Source organism: Amaranthus tricolor, chromosome 9, assembly GCF_026212465.1.
Source record: "Amaranthus tricolor cultivar Red isolate AtriRed21 chromosome 9, ASM2621246v1, whole genome shotgun sequence".
NCBI lineage: Eukaryota > Viridiplantae > Streptophyta > Magnoliopsida > Caryophyllales > Amaranthaceae > Amaranthus > Amaranthus tricolor.
Window position 1 is genome coordinate 24006037 of NC_080055.1, and position 16041 is coordinate 24022077.

General features: G+C 30.5%; 3 protein-coding genes across 4 annotated transcripts; all 3 read left to right on the top strand.

Annotated features, from left to right (window-relative positions):
* The first annotated feature begins 1091 nt into the window (after positions 1–1091).
* LOC130824161 (30S ribosomal protein S9, chloroplastic) lies at positions 1092–4111 on the top strand. The gene is made up of 2 exons (XM_057689053.1): positions 1092–1616; positions 3522–4111. Exons 1-2 carry the CDS (start codon positions 1290–1292, stop codon positions 3807–3809), a joined length of 615 nt encoding a protein of 204 aa, XP_057545036.1. The 5' UTR covers positions 1092–1289; the 3' UTR covers positions 3810–4111.
* An 814-nt stretch (positions 4112–4925) lies between these two features.
* LOC130823410 (uncharacterized) lies at positions 4926–6145 on the top strand. Its single transcript, XM_057688029.1, has 2 exons — positions 4926–5520; positions 6033–6145. Exons 1-2 carry the CDS (start codon positions 4926–4928, stop codon positions 6143–6145), a joined length of 708 nt encoding a protein of 235 aa, XP_057544012.1.
* Positions 6146–7012: 867 nt separating this feature from the next.
* LOC130824280 (GCN5-related N-acetyltransferase 6, chloroplastic) lies at positions 7013–15037 on the top strand. Of its 2 annotated transcripts, XM_057689219.1 has the most exons (9): positions 7013–7315; positions 7859–8084; positions 8643–8695; positions 9076–9112; positions 9846–9911; positions 11110–11214; positions 13640–13793; positions 14332–14408; positions 14712–15037. In XM_057689219.1, exons 1-9 carry the CDS (start codon positions 7215–7217, stop codon positions 14775–14777), a joined length of 885 nt encoding a protein of 294 aa, XP_057545202.1. In that variant the 5' UTR covers positions 7013–7214; the 3' UTR covers positions 14778–15037. The 2 variants fall into 2 exon arrangements, with proteins under 2 accessions (XP_057545202.1, XP_057545201.1); XM_057689218.1 differs by lacking the exon at positions 14712–15037 and having other exon boundaries at positions 14332–14705.
* The last annotated feature ends 1004 nt before the right edge of the window (positions 15038–16041 follow it).

Here is a 16041-nt window from a genome sequence, read left to right on the forward strand (position 1 = left end):
CTTACCACTATTACTTTTATTAGAGTTCGAAATAGTTTTATAAATTTCTTTTGCATAAATGAATTTTAGCAAATTTACAACGATTTAAAGTCTCCCTCTATCACTTAGCACTCTCCGTATCTAACCTGTTGCAGTGGACTATATGATAACTTATGTTACTATTCATAAATTATACTTTAATTTGGTTTGATTTCCAAATCATAGATACATAGTGATGTCCAATTAGAATGTTCAATTTAACCTTGAAATCAGCAGTCAGATAATGATGAAGATATACTAAGTATAAACGAATGCGGTTTAAGATTCGTTTAGTCCAAAAGCTCATTTGATGCTCAAGTACCTGATAGGAGACATTAGAGAGCTAAACGAAGTATGAATACTAGAAAGAGAGTCATAAAGTGGGAATTGCTCAATAGTTGTGTACAAATCTACCATGGTTATTGTGTACAAGGCTAATTATAATAATCAACTGACTGGTTGATTTTATCCGAAAATGTTATCACGTGACATATGCTTATGTGACATTGGTGCTTTGCTCCTTCAAGAGATTATTGTGGGCTTTTAAAGGAAGTTTCAAGAATTACGTCTTTGTTAGGAATGTGATACACTTAATCCTAAAAATACTAGAAAAGTCTAAAAGGTGTAAGAGGATGATTTGGCAATGCTCCACCAAGAATAGGAAACAACTAAATTAGGCGAAGGGAGAAAAGGAAAACAGATATTGAGCAGGACAATATTGTCCAATCGGACAAGCATTCCACAAGGAAATTGGACGCCTAAGTTGTCTGGCTAGTGCATTGTGAGGAGGGTTTGAACTTAGGTTGAGGCTTGGGTCGAGCTCAATCAGGCCAATTAAACAAACCGTCAAAACTTTTTGCCTTCTCAATTTCAATTCTCTCGGCCAAACCTAATCGAGGACCCTGACAATTTTCCTTTGCTTCTTTGTCAATTTTTCTTGCAAAACTTTTATGTTTCACAAATTGTTGTATGGGGGTTTCACTATGAGATGCGGTTTCATATACAGGCGACAATTAAAATTATATTTCAATTAGAGTAAATATTTTCAACCAAGTACATAAATGGAATATCACGTGATCTTTCGCTTCTCTCAATCTATCCAATAATTCAAAAGAAAAAGAAAATAATAATAATAATATCGTTAGCGGGCTAAATCGTTAAGAATTGCATCAAACGTTATCCGGAGAGGAAATCACAAAACTTTCCTCGGTACGAAAACCTTAGCTTTAACACCCACCCCTTAGAACCAGCAAAGCTCTTCTCGTCCTCCAATGGCGATGGCGGTCTCAATATCATCTCTCACATCATCCTTTACATCTCTTTCATTCTCTTCAAACGTCTCTTCGAAACCCCAAACATCTCCCATGAAATCTGTCTCATTGTCGAACCCTACTTCTGGGAAGCCCCTTTTCATCACTGCCTCATCAGCCGTGGAAGCAGCTGAGTCTACTGACCTTGAGAGTTTGGTGAAGTCGCGTCTTCCTGGTGGGTTTGCAGCTCAACCTTTTTGGGGTACTGGTCGCAGAAAAAGTGCCATTGCTAGGGTTGTTCTTCAGGAAGGAACTGGAAAATTTATCATTAATTATCGTGATGCTAAGGTCGTATTACATTTTCCTTTAGCTTTCATTTTGAATTTTCAACTCCGGTTTTTTGTGATTCATTTCAATTTGGGTTAATTGCAGCTTTCATTTTGAATTTTCAACTCCGGTTTTTAGTGATTCATTTCATTTTGGGTTAATTGCTTAGCGTTTATATACCAGTTTTTTTATATTTCTATGAATTACATTGGATGTTTGTTTAGTAGATGTATATTGGTTTGTTGGAGAGGAAAGAATTGACATGGGATTAATTTGATGGGTTTGTTGACCTTACTTTGAAGTCTAATTTAGACATTTTGGCATACATGGGAATTGAGATGTATCTATCCTATAAGAAACATATTGGAAAGATTAAGGACACAATTTGGAGAGATGAAATTTAGAAAAGTAGCATGTTTTCATAGGAATGGAACATAATGAAAGAGTAGTTATCCAATGGAATGAATTTTGAGAAGTAAAAATGAGATTTTTAAGGTCGGACAAGCATGAACACGAACATGAACATGAACCCTTATAAGTGATTTTCCAAGCAAAGTTATGAAATATTAAAATTTCATTGCCATTATCATTTTTAAACACTTGAAACATTGGATTCTTCTAACCTCAAACCAACTTTTCAATGGCCTATATCTAACTAGATCGTCTTGTATGAGATCGTCTCACCATGAGATGAGTCCATGTAATTAGCTTTTCTGTAATTGGTCACTTTAAAATAGTTAGTGATCACTTTAATAATATGGACCAGCCCGATATAGATGCTCTCACCTAGAGCTGTTCATGGGTGGGCTACCCGCCAGGCTTGACCCATCAGGGTCGAAAAACGGGCGGGTATGGACAACGTTTTTCAAAAAAATTTAAAGTTTGGGCGGGTAATGACACCAAAAAAATACCTGCAGGTATACCCGCCCGCCCGCTTAGTTTAATATATTATTTATTAAATAATTAATTCTATTAATTATTAAACTAAATACTACTACATGACCCGTACCCAACTTTAGTTTATTACTCTTGTACTAGTCCTATGGTTTGCTTCTTTTTAGACTTTAAAGTTTCTAATTCTCCCGTCTACGTTTAATATTTTTAATCCTCAAAGCACTCAAGCAGTCGACTATCAAAGTTCAAATAAGTAGCCGACTCTACCGTCTATTTCAATATTCATGTAATTTGAGTATTTATATATATTTAAAGTATTTTAGACAATATATTGTATTTTAATTGTTATTAAAACTTAACTTTATAATATGATTTATATTTTTAATGTTTATATAAGAAATACCCGTGGGTCCCGCCCGCTTTAAAAATGGGCGGGTAGCGACAAAAAAATATGCCCGCAAATGCGGGCGGGCTATTTAATATTTGAGCTTGCGGGTAGAATTTTTAGGTACTACCCTGTCCGCTACCCGCTCAAGCCCGCTATGAACAGCTCTACTGAGTCTCACCATGAACGTCTCGTTTAAGAAATTGAGATATTTACCCTTTCTTTCGGTTTCTTTTGTTATTTGGTATATTTTGGTGATGAGAGGATGAAGATGATGAACTATGAACTCTTAAGCAATGATTGCCTTTACTTCTCTTTTCTTGGAAGTGCATTCACAGTTTGCTCCTTGACAAAAATAATGTACAATCTATCGCAACAATTATGCGAAAGCCCTAATGCCAACAACATAAGGCGGCTAGATGAACCAAAACACATTAGTGTGAGAGATCGAAGAGAAAAAAATATTTGGATTATATAACTCATATTTGTGCATCCGTCTGGTAGATTAGATGGAGACATCAGTGCAAATCTGTCCCTTTTTTGTGTGAGAATTACTCTACTCTGGAAATAGTCTGCATAATCTGTCCCTTTTTGTGCAAAGTTGTCACATTTCTAAAGCTGTTCTTTTTTGTTGCACATGTATGCAGGAATATCTTCAAGGAAACCCATTGTGGCTCCAATATGTGAAAACCCCACTGGCTACTCTAGGCTACGAAACTAGCTATGATGTGTTCGTCAAAGCGCATGGTGGTGGGCTTTCTGGTCAAGCTCAGGCTATATCTCTTGGTATTGCCAGGGCATTGTTAAAGATTAGTGCAAACCATAGATCTCCTCTGAAACAAGAAGGTCTTCTGACTCGAGATGCCAGGGTTGTCGAGAGGAAGAAACCCGGGCTCAAAAAGGCTCGCAAAGCTCCTCAATTCTCGAAACGTTGAGTTTGGAGTTGTCATTTAGTCCATACTTTCTGTAGATTCATTTGTTGTGTTCCAAAATGAACAACATAGTCTGCCGTAGTACTTTTTTCCGTCTATGTTTTCATGTTTACAAGGTCTAATGTTTTGAATCGGATCAGCTAGGCTATGTTCTATCAGACACATCATGTTAGAGTAATTTTGGTGTTGTAACTTTAAACCACATTTTGTAGATGGCACTCTAAAACAAGAACCTTGTTTCTTTGAATTTGCTTTATGGGTATGGATTCCACCCCTTGTGGGTGATTCAATACCCAATTTTTGTATATGTGCTCTGCTGGGAGTGGGATTGAATCTTTATTTGAAGTGTATTGAATGCTGGTTGAGATTTTACAAACTTCATGAGATGTCCAATTTGGGTGACAAATAAAGTGAATTTTTTTACATTTAGCATTATTTAGAGAAAAACACAAATTCTTGTTTTTGATTTTTAGGACGCTATTTTTTATGTGATCACTTTGTGATAATTTTTTTATTAGGTTGATGTGATCATTTTTTATGTCTATATGTACTATTAAGGTCTATATAATCACTTTGAAAGGTCTATGTGTTCATTATTATAATCACTTTTGAAGCTTATGTGATCACATTTAAAGCTTATGGAGATTGACGTTTTGTGGTGGTGGTGGTGGTGTACTTGAATATTAATAAAATTATATATGCCTTAAAGTAATCACACAGGTCTTAAAAGTAATCGCATAGGCTTTAAAAGTATTATTTATAATAGTTAAAATGATCACACATGCTTTAAAAGTGATCACATAAGCCTTATAACTGATCATATATGTGTGCGGACTGATCTTAATTTTAAGACTGCCGCATATGAGATTGTCTTATACAAAAATTTCCCTAATATTCCTGTTGCTAATTTTCAAATTCCAAACTACGAGGCTCTACCACTTTAAACCAAAAAGGAGGGAAAAAACGTTGCAAGAGTTTCTTATATGGGTTCCAAATACACATAACCGTTACACAATTCAACAGCCAAAAAATCTCCCAATTATTATAAAACCATTCAAATCCTTTCCCAATCATCATCATCATCCAAATTCCCTCTTCCAAACAAGAAATTAAAGAAAAATGGCAGCATCAAGTAATTCAAAGTTAAGAAGCTCTGCATTTTCATTTCCAAATCTCATACTTTCATGCCTAAACTTAATCCTCTTCACACTTTCTTGTACATCACTTCTTCCAATCCTTCTCCTTAAAACACCTCCAACTTCCTTAGGCTATGCTCTCTTAATCTCTTCCTTTGTCTCAATCTTATCTTCCTTCATGGGCTTTTACTCTCATCTTACTCACTTTTGCTTCCTAACCCATGTCTCCTTCCTCTTCGCCTCGCTCGCTAGCCAAGTCCTTAGCTTCCTCACCCTCTTTCTAAAGGAAAAAACGAGCCTCTCGATGCTCGATTCATCGAGAGACCCGAGAGAGGCAAAGGTGTTAGTGTGGTCAGAATGTGGGATTTTGATTGTTATGTTTTGTTTACAAGTTGTTGTTTTGGTGTTGAGTTGTGGTATTCATAGGTGTTGGGTTAGGGAGTATGAAGGATGGGAGGAAGAAAGGGAGAAAATGGAGAGGAAAAGGAGTATAAGGATTGATGAGGAGTCTATGGTTAATTTGGCTAAGATTTCTGAGGTTCAAGCTAAGAAGTTAGATGAGAAGGTGAAGACTCAAAGTAAGTTTAATGGAAATGGAAATCAATGGGTTAAAAATGATTTTGAAGGATAATATATGTGATTTATTAGATGATTAAGTTGTGTAAATTACATGTTTGTTTGATTGTATTTATTATTAGTTGTTTTTGTATTACTTACTAGTAATATATGCTAGTACTATTATATGCTTTTATGCTTTGTTGTATATTGGGTTTATATATATATATATATATATATATATATATATATATATATATATATATAGGATTGACCGAGTGATGAGGAGACCTATGTAAAATTGTACCTAAGACATTTACTGAAAAGTGGTATTTGCTCCTTAAATGAGACAAGATTCGATTCTTTTTATATTTTTATTGTTTTTAATAAAGTGTTCGTTAGACATCCGAACGAAAAGCAGTTTTTTCATTTTCTTGATGAAGTCTTTATTTTCATTAAGTTTTTAAATTTAAATCGTTAAACTAAAATTTTTTTTATGTCTATCTAATCATTAATTTCATGATCATCTCCATAGAGAGACTTGAAAAAGAGACCTCCAAGGCAGAAGAGTTCAATTATATCATAAATTATATCAAAAATAGTAAGTTAGATCAAAATTCAAGTCTTAGAATCACTTTCTCTAAGTAAGATTTTAAGTTTAATTTTTATCTAATTTTTTTTTAATCCGAAATTTAAATAAAAAAGTTAATAAGTTGGATCAATGAAATCAATAAGTGAACTCTTACTTGCCATTTAATACACATGGCATACATGCTTAATTACTTAATTTGTAGTTGTACAAAATCAACCATTAACATTAACAAATTACAAGTTTCCCACAACAAAGAGAGCATCACATGAAAGTACCAAGTTCAATAATAAGAATCATGTGGTAGCAGATAATTAGGACAAAATTATGTTATGGTGGGAAACTATAAAAAGGTCCACTAGTGAAACCACATGCCCATACAATCCAGCTCAAACTTATGGTGAATCTGCATGTTACAAATCACATATCATTACATTTGGGCCCCACCATAACCCCCTAAACAAACTCTTCAAAATAGACCCGATTAATCAAAATTAAGTTCGACTTAACTCGACCTTTAATAACTCCATTTAAAAATCAAATTGGATTGACAAAATATTCACATAAGCTTGAAATTACCTGATCTGAAATATACTTATTACATTTCACTTTTTATGTAATTCAATTCGTAACTTTGATCATTTAGCTATGCTTAACTAAAAATTATAAAAATTTAATATTATAAAAGTATTCGATTAGACGATTCAAACAAGATCTCACGTGACGATATTTTTTCTAACACATTAGTCGCAATATATAAAATAAGCTTGAAAGATGAATAGTACAAATAATTCTTATGTAGCGACTATTTCAAAACGAAGGAAGTATATGAGACGATCTGACTGACAGACATATGGGTTAATAGCCCACCTTATACATGTTATGACAATTTAAACTTATTATTTAATAATCATTTTACCGAGAGACAGTCTCATACAAGAGTAACTCTTCATCTACTGGTTAGCAACTAGAAACGTTGCCACTATCCTTCGCATCACGTTTGTTTTTGGCAATATCTGTAGTTTTATACATGACTCCACCAATCTAATCTGTTCAAATTCACAGTATTTATTTCTATGAATTTCCCATATCCAAATCTAAATCCAAACATACATTTTAATAATTATAATGTTTTCCAAACTTGCTTTCACTCATCAACCAATCTGTTTCAAGTATTTTAGCAACACTAAAACATGTCCTGCAAGACCTTCCGGCTTTCTCTGCAAAATGTAAGTTTTACATGTTTATTTTTCTCTATTTATGTCTATTTTTTGGTCAATTGTAGCTACATTTTTTGTAATTTAAAAACTTTTACGGATAAATGTAGCAAATTTATTTAGTATTTGTTCTACAATGTTTGAAACTCGCATTATATGGTAATTATAAGGACGGATTTTTCTTTTTTTTTTTAATTTTTATTTTAGATATGTTGATTTTAATATGTAAAATCTAAATTCATTATTTTTTAAAATTTAATTCATTTTCATTCATATGTAAAGCTATTTTAAAAAGTATAATATAATTTATTAGTTAACTCGTTTTTTGAATTTGTATTACATTAAAATGGCTTAAATATAGCTTAAAATCGACCATCATATTATATTTCAAACGTAATTGATCAAGATAAAATAAATTTAATTCTTTATATCCACGAAAAAACCCGTTTAAAATTTATCTCTCCATCTGCATAATACTTCAAATATAATCGACAATATGAAACAAACGGTGTAGCAAAATTAATTAATACAATGAAGATTGATTTGACTTATTAGGGAAATTAAGTCAAGAACTCCATTAATAGAAGTGGAAGAGGAAGATCTAAGAAAGGAAGGAGAAGCAAATTGTATAGATGGAGTTCCAAAAACACATACATTAAAGAGAGCAGAACTTGAGTTTACAAAATTGCAGCAATTAGGTTTAGAGATCAATCATGATACCACATGCTACTATTTTGGAGATTTTGTGGCTCGTCAACCTTTCGTCGATGAAGAATATTGGGTATTGTACTTTCACTTTTTATTACGTAACTTATTCATTTTGCATCATTTTGATCAATAAGATCGTAATTTAAAATAATGCAAAATGAGTGAGATAGATGAATATTTTTCGATGCTTCTGATACATATTTATTAGTCTCTCATATTTTAAGAAAAAAAGGAAAAATAACTGCATGAGACTATAGAAAAAGAGTAAATAAGAAAAAAAAAAAACCATAATTTGATAGCAATTATAGGTGTAAATAAGTGAATTACTATACACATTTAAAAATGTTTAATGTTAAAATAATAAATAAATATCATAAAAACTAAATGTGTGACTATTGAAAAGAATAGAAGGAATCATTACTCGATCATTAGTATACCTTTTCTTTATGGGCCTCTCCTCTTCTTTCCTTTTCTCTAGAGGGGCATAAATATAATTTGTCTGCTATCTTTTTTCTCCGAATTTTAATTTGTGTGGAATATTGAGTTGATGATGATCGATGATGAATACTCATTAGTATGATCAAGATATTTAGAGGTTTATAATAACTTGATTGTTTTGTTGTTGTGGTAGACAGCAGCCTGGCTTCGTGCGGAAAGTCATTGGGAAGATCTACCCAATCAAAGGTCTTATTTGATCTACTCCCTGCTTTCTTTAGGCCTTGAGATGTTTGGCAATTAACTGTTGATTGTTATGATTACTTATAACTTTAAAATAATTATTTATGACTTTAAAGTAATTAATTAAAAAAATGGACTAATTTATGAGTCCGTCTCATAGTGAGACAGTCTCATACAAGATATTTTGGGTCAAACAACCCCTTAGTAACAAAAACTTAATTATGGGCAAGACTAAAAGAGCCCAACTATACCAAATATTTTGGGTAAGATGAATTTGCAATAATTTTCAATATCTTTATTCTTTTTAATTAATTTCCTTCCTTTCTTTTCCTTAATTTTATACTCTAATTATTTTGAGTGTAATTTTGTGTTAATGAATATATCAGATATGCTGATAGCTACAAAAGGCAATTTGCGGAAAAGGTAATCGGTTCAATCAAATTAACCATCTACAATACTACAACTAGGAATCTTCTAATTAAATTTAATATTATTCCCTCCATTCATATTGATATTCTCTTTACAAGACAAATATTCACTAGAATTATGAAAAGTTAAATTTTTTTATATGGTAAAAATATTATTTTATTTAATAATAAATTAATAGAGAAAAAGTGGTGAATATAAACATTAAAAAATATAAGATAAAGTTAGTAAAAAATATTAGGACCACAAACATTTAAAAAATGTGAAAAATATGTGGATAACATAAACATTATAAAACGTTAAAATAAAGTTTGTGAGGGGACCATAAGTATTACTCCTAAAAAATATTAAAATTAGGATGATTAATGCTAATTATGTCCAAAAATATGTTATAAATAGAAAGATTATTTAGGTAATAAACAATAAATAAAATTGTCTAGTTTGAAAAATGAGAACATTAAATAAGAATGAAGAGTATTGTTACACTCAATTTGCCTCATTTTCTATTTCAGTTCAATCCAATAAATTTACCTCACTTATTTTTTTGAATACGGTCTTACCATTTATACTCTATTTTTTCCCTCTTCTTTCTATACATTATACTATGTTAATTCATCATATTTAATTTTTTTTGTTTTAGTGCAAAAAGTCAAATGGAACAAAATGATCGAAATAAAAGAATATTTTTTTAATTACTAATACCTCCTATATATCATTATATCTTGATTAGGAGTACAACGCTTTAAAACGGAGATGCAAAGGAAACCATGAGCAGCAGTCTACATGCATCATCACGGTAAACATTCTTACAAGTAACACCCAACTGTACTGACGAATTTATCATAATTCACCATTTTTATCACCACAAAATATTATGTAACACCTATCAAATTTCAAGAATGCATCAACAACAATTATATATTAAGTCGGAGTTAGAATGATAGAAACAAGAATCGAAGTCACGAGATTTTCAATAAAGTGTCAATTTAGCACAAAACAACCGGTCTTCTGAGAAACTATCTCTCTAAGAAACGTCTTTCAAGTTCAGCCTATTAGAGCTTAATACTATAGGCCGATTCATTTAGAGATAGTCTCTTAAAGAGATCGTCTCACACAAGAATTTGTATAACACAAATGAGATGAATAAAGATGCTATAAAGTTGAAAGAAATATAGATTGGTTCAAGAGTATGTATTAAATATCTTGGTCCATATTCTAGAGTAATAGGGATATGCAATACGACGTGGCATATAGAATTAAGTTTGGGTAGAAAAAATGAAGAAGGATCGAGATGTGTCCCTAAAATTAAAAGGTGCTTGTGTATTGTTCGAAATGTTAGGTTTTTAGAAAAGAATATAGTAGGCAGATGGGAGTAGTGGAAAATAGAGCTAGTGCTTTAATCGATGAGTGGATATACATAGCATAGTAGAGTGTATAGGTTGAATTTCAAATTTTGAGTAGAAGACGAGAGAGAATCGTTTATGGTGGTTGGGCATATGCAAAGACAGGTATCAATAAACTGATAAGGAAAATATAAAATTCAAACTCAAATTACTTTTAGCGAAAAAGACCGAAAATACAAAAATGAAATAATCAATCTTTGGATTGACTATAATGGTATCACAAAAGATTAAACTATTTATAATCAGTTGTTTTAAACTAATAATCTGTTTGGTTATTGGTACTAAATAGTGGTCATGAAAATAATTTGCACAATAAATTTTCTTGAAATGTATTGGAATTCTTTTTTCAAAATTTTTCACTAACACCTAATACAACCTCTTCATATGGTAGTGTATTGAAATAAATTTTAGGATGAAAAATGAAACGATGAAAGTTGAACAATCGTTAAGCTTGCCAAAAAATATTCCTATTAACTTATTATCATTTCTATCATTTAATACCGATAATCAAGCTCCATGTCAGTGTACTTGACTTCCATATTAACATATAAATAATCTATTAACAATTACTCATCTAAATGATTTATGCAGGTAAAAAAGGAAGTGAAGAATGTTAAACATACCATACTGAAAAGTGTGGTAGGAACCTTAGATTTGAATGTACGGTATTTATTGCAAGGTGAATCCTTCCCTGGGGTAAGAAAATTCAGCTCTAAAGTATTCTTAAGCAAATAATATCCTCGGTTTCTTTAAACTCGCAAATAACTCTAAACAAATCCAGTGATCTGATATTCATCCGACCTAATAATCTTATTTGATTTGACCTTATTTAAAAATAGATTTACAATTAAGTAAAAATTCAACATGGGTACAAAAACCCGATTTTAAACCGATCTGAAATACTTGACCCAAAATCAACTCGATGACCCGAAAACATTTAGGTAGGCATTTCGACAAATCAGCTCTAATTAGCTATTGATTTTTTTTTAATAAAGTATATATTTACATTCATAATTTCTTCCTCTAATTATGACCATACAAAATGGATTGCAAGTAAAAATATAGAAGTAAAAGATAGCTTAATCCATCTATATTCTAATATTAAAACAGATATCACCTAAGTACACGTGTCATTACTGATGAGTTTAGTTTCCGTCTAATAAGTAAAGTACTAAATACGCTATTACCTCAAATAGCCTTTAATATCTAGATTATCTACTATAATAATCCCTACAATTAAGGAATTAATTACTGCAACATTAATGACTTTCTATGTCTCCTTAAACTAATTATCACATTTTTTGAAGATCATTGCAACTTGTGATGAAAGATTACTTCTATCTTTTTCTCATAAAAATTCCATATCTTTCTTCTATTCTCATATTTAAAAAATTAGATTATTTTATTTTTAATTATCTCTCTCTATAGATTTTTTGGGTTTAGCTAATTCGAACCAAAGAGAGAAGTAAAGCATGTAACCAATCTCGATGAATGGGTCATATCTCCTGCATTACTCTATTTTTATCTTTTATTTTCTTAAATATTTTATTTATTATTTTTCATATCATATTTTTCTATGTGTGTGAATGATTTATTTATAAATTTGAATTTTAATTGCTTTTTATTGTTATTATTTTGATTGATCAAACCTGGATCTCTTTTTTCCTAATTTAGCAAAATTTAATTTCTTTATTCAAATTGAGGGGAAGTAACTCGTGTTTAGAGATGGACAAAATCTACAGAGGAGTAATTAAACTTGAGAAGGATTGACAATAACAATCGTGATATTGTTTCCTAATACTAAAATAGAATTCAATCATTTGATTATTACCTAACATAAATTTTAAATTTTTTCCAATATGTATTAATGCATGATCAATCATATATAGTTGTTTCTTGGGTCAAAAGTAAGCAAAAACTAAAGATTATAATATGTGATGATTATGATAATATTTATACTTTAACATAAAATATTATACACAAAAAAGGGTTCAATATTTATAGTTGATAAAAGTTGTTATAAACGTATCCATTTCACTAAGTTTATATATGGTTTAACTTTATTTTCTGTCGTAATGTATATTATGGTACACAAACCTATATTTTAAATTGGGTACCAATATTATTTTTTTTATTCATCTGTTTTTGATAATTTTTATTTATTTACGTAAAAATATATGTTAAATATGATAAAATATTAAATAACCCGTGTTTAGCACGGGCAATCACCTAGTATTATCTCTAATTATGTGTATTAAAAACTTAAAAAATTTTGAAATTAATAATCTTTGTATTGAGACGATCAAACAAGATCTCACTTGACTATGTTTTAACCGATAGATTATAAACTAAACACAAATTAAAGATGGTGAATGAATAGTGATATTTTTCTAATGTTAGAAGTGGAGCAGTGGAAGTATATACTTTTTTTTTGTTTCAAGAAATTCTTTCAACGAATTTTCATGAAATTTTAAAAACTTATAAGCTTTTAGATGTAGATATATTATTTTATTGAATAGTAAGTTTGACGGAAAAAATGGTAAGCACCATAAAGGAACCATAACTATTAAAAAAATGGTTTTATAAAGTTAGTGAGAATACATGTCGGGACTATTAAGCAATCTAAAAATGTTAAAATAAAGTTAGTGGAAAATATATGGGAACCATAAGTATTATTAAAATAAATATTTAAATGAAGGTATACAAGGTTAATTTTCTCCAAAATTTGTGATATAAATGAAAATATTCAAATAACAAATTGAAATTGAAAACAACTCTAAGGAATGAGGGAAGTACAAATGAATTTTTAATGATTATACTTCTCTGTTTCATTATACTTTCACATTTCATATTTGACATGATTCAATAATGCATAATTTTGACCATTTATATTTTGAACTATGCATAATTAAAAATTGAAAAAGTTGTTAATACGAAAGTATACGATTAAACGCTTCAAACAAGCTTCACATGATTATATTTCTTATTACACATTAGCCGCAATATATAAAATTAATTTAAACAATAAAATGTACCAATAAGTCTAATATAACGAATATTTTTTAAAACGAATCAAGTATGAAATAAAATAAAGCCTTTTTAAATGAAAAAAATTGTGTAGGAAAGAGTGGAGGCACCTCTGTTCTGCAGCATTGACAGAAAGGGAACAAGCAAATATGGCTATATTGCTAACTTATGTGTAGCAAAATCAGCCCGCCGCAAAGGGATTGCCATCAATATGTTGAAGTATGCTATTGAATCTGCAAAATCTAAGGGTAATCACACATCTTTTTAACTATAGTTGGTTAATGATTTTCCTAATGGTCTTAACTCTTAAATATGTCACTTATTTCGATAGACCCAATATCCATAACTAATTGGTTTTATATTATACGGAACTATACTAAAATGATTAACACAAATTGTTGTGAGTGACTGTCTTTCTATGAGACGCATTAAATATATTAGCTAAATAGCCTATATAAATTAAAGAGAAAATAAGAATATGAGTTTTTTGTTTTGAGGTGGTCTCTTTGAAAGATAGTCTCTCACAAGAGTAGTTGGCTTACTTATTAAGTTATCTGCAATTCTATTTAATGTAAAGTTACATGTGATTTTTGTTTCACAAAATTAATCGAAAATTACCTCTAAATTATAACTAACAAGGATAAGGTTGCTTATATTCCCAAAATACTATTATCGAATCTCTATATTCCTTGTAGATGAGAGTCATTTAACGACTTTGCGATAATAAAATATTATTCGCAATTGTCTTTGCTTAGATGGCTTATTGATATTTTCGACATGTAACAGGTGCTGAGATGGTATTTGTTCATGTTTATAGGAAGAACATACCAGCCCAAAAGCTGTATGAAAAATTGGGATTTAAGGTAATACAATTTTTAATAAAAGAATTTGATAAGTGTTGCAGGTGTCTTTCTAGACGCGATGTGTCTATATGACAGTTGTTTTTTTTAATCTGGAATCTATTTATTTGAGGATAATTGAGTGTGTATTTGTCTTTGTCCTATCCGTAAAGAGAACAGGGGTATGATCTATCCACTATCCTCATCTTCAATTATTGATTTGTGCGAGATACTGAATGAATGACTGTGACCCTAAATCTGAATAGTGTTTATATATCCTTTAAAAATTAAATATTAAATTATGATGATGAGACATGGATGCAACAGGTAGTAGAAGTAGCAAGTCTACAATTAGTGGAAGAGGGAATGTACCTGCTATGTTGCAAGACATAGAACATAATTTGGCAAAATGAAGTCTTCTTGTTATTGTAGACTTGGAGTACATTATATTCTCAAATTAAATATTTATACATCATTACAAATCATTTATACAAGCAAGTGTACATTCTTAATTATATTCTTTATTTATATTCATATTTTTAGTGAATAAGTTTAAATAAAAAGATGTCAAGTTTTTTAATCTTTAAAGATTATTTATATGTAAGATATTAATTGTTTCTTTAATGGCAATGAAGAGGCCTTGTATTTTGGTGACTTGGATAAATAAATTATTGTGCGACAGCGGAAGCAAAGATCAAAAATAATAACGAAAAACAATAAAGATTCAAACAAACAATAAAGAAAATCACATCGAGAAATTAACGTGGTTCACTATCAATGTGATAGCTATATCCACCGACACCGAGAATAAACTTATCATTAGAAACCGGAAAATTACAAGGTGCACAAAAGGCCACAACAATGGCGTTCCAAGCTTTTTATCTCTTAGTTTTCCTCACTTTGTGTTTTGCATTGCATCTAAGACAATATGGCCTTTATATAGTATACCTCATAAACAAAGAAATTAGGTTAACAATTACAAAAAAATCGGCCCAAAAAACTAAGCAACCGTCAAAAAACGTGGAAAAACTAAATTCAAGCACAAAACGCACTGCTCCGCGCCTTGCGTAGATCTACGCGCCCCGCCTAATACTCCGCGGCATGCGCTCCAGGCTATTCCAAGACACAAGCTTTTTCGCGACCCGCGTGATAAATTTTTGACCCACACGTAATTCATCTTTTTTATGATCTTGAACTTGGTTCGAGTTACAAAATCCCAATACAAGTATAAATAGATTGAGACGGGTGGTTGACCTTGAGATTAGTTGAATGGAGACAAGATAAATAAAATTTTCAATAAAAGAATAATGTGATCCAAAATCAATATTTTGTTAAAAACAAAGAAAAATCTAAAAGGATGAACTCAACAAGTCTGCAATAAAATACATCTGTTTCGAAATACCAAGTATTTTTGATATTCTTCAAAATTTTATTTAAGCTTATTTAATATTTTATGTTGCAAAATATATATGTAAAAAATATAGTCAAGTAAAATTTTGTTTGAATTTTATTGCATAATTTCACAATATTAAATATTATGATTTTTATTAAAATAACCTATTCCCTTCGTTTGTTTTCAAATGTATCATTTGCTTTTGGATTACTATTCATCAATCGCTCTTAATTTGTTAATTATTCTTAATCCACGCATTAAATC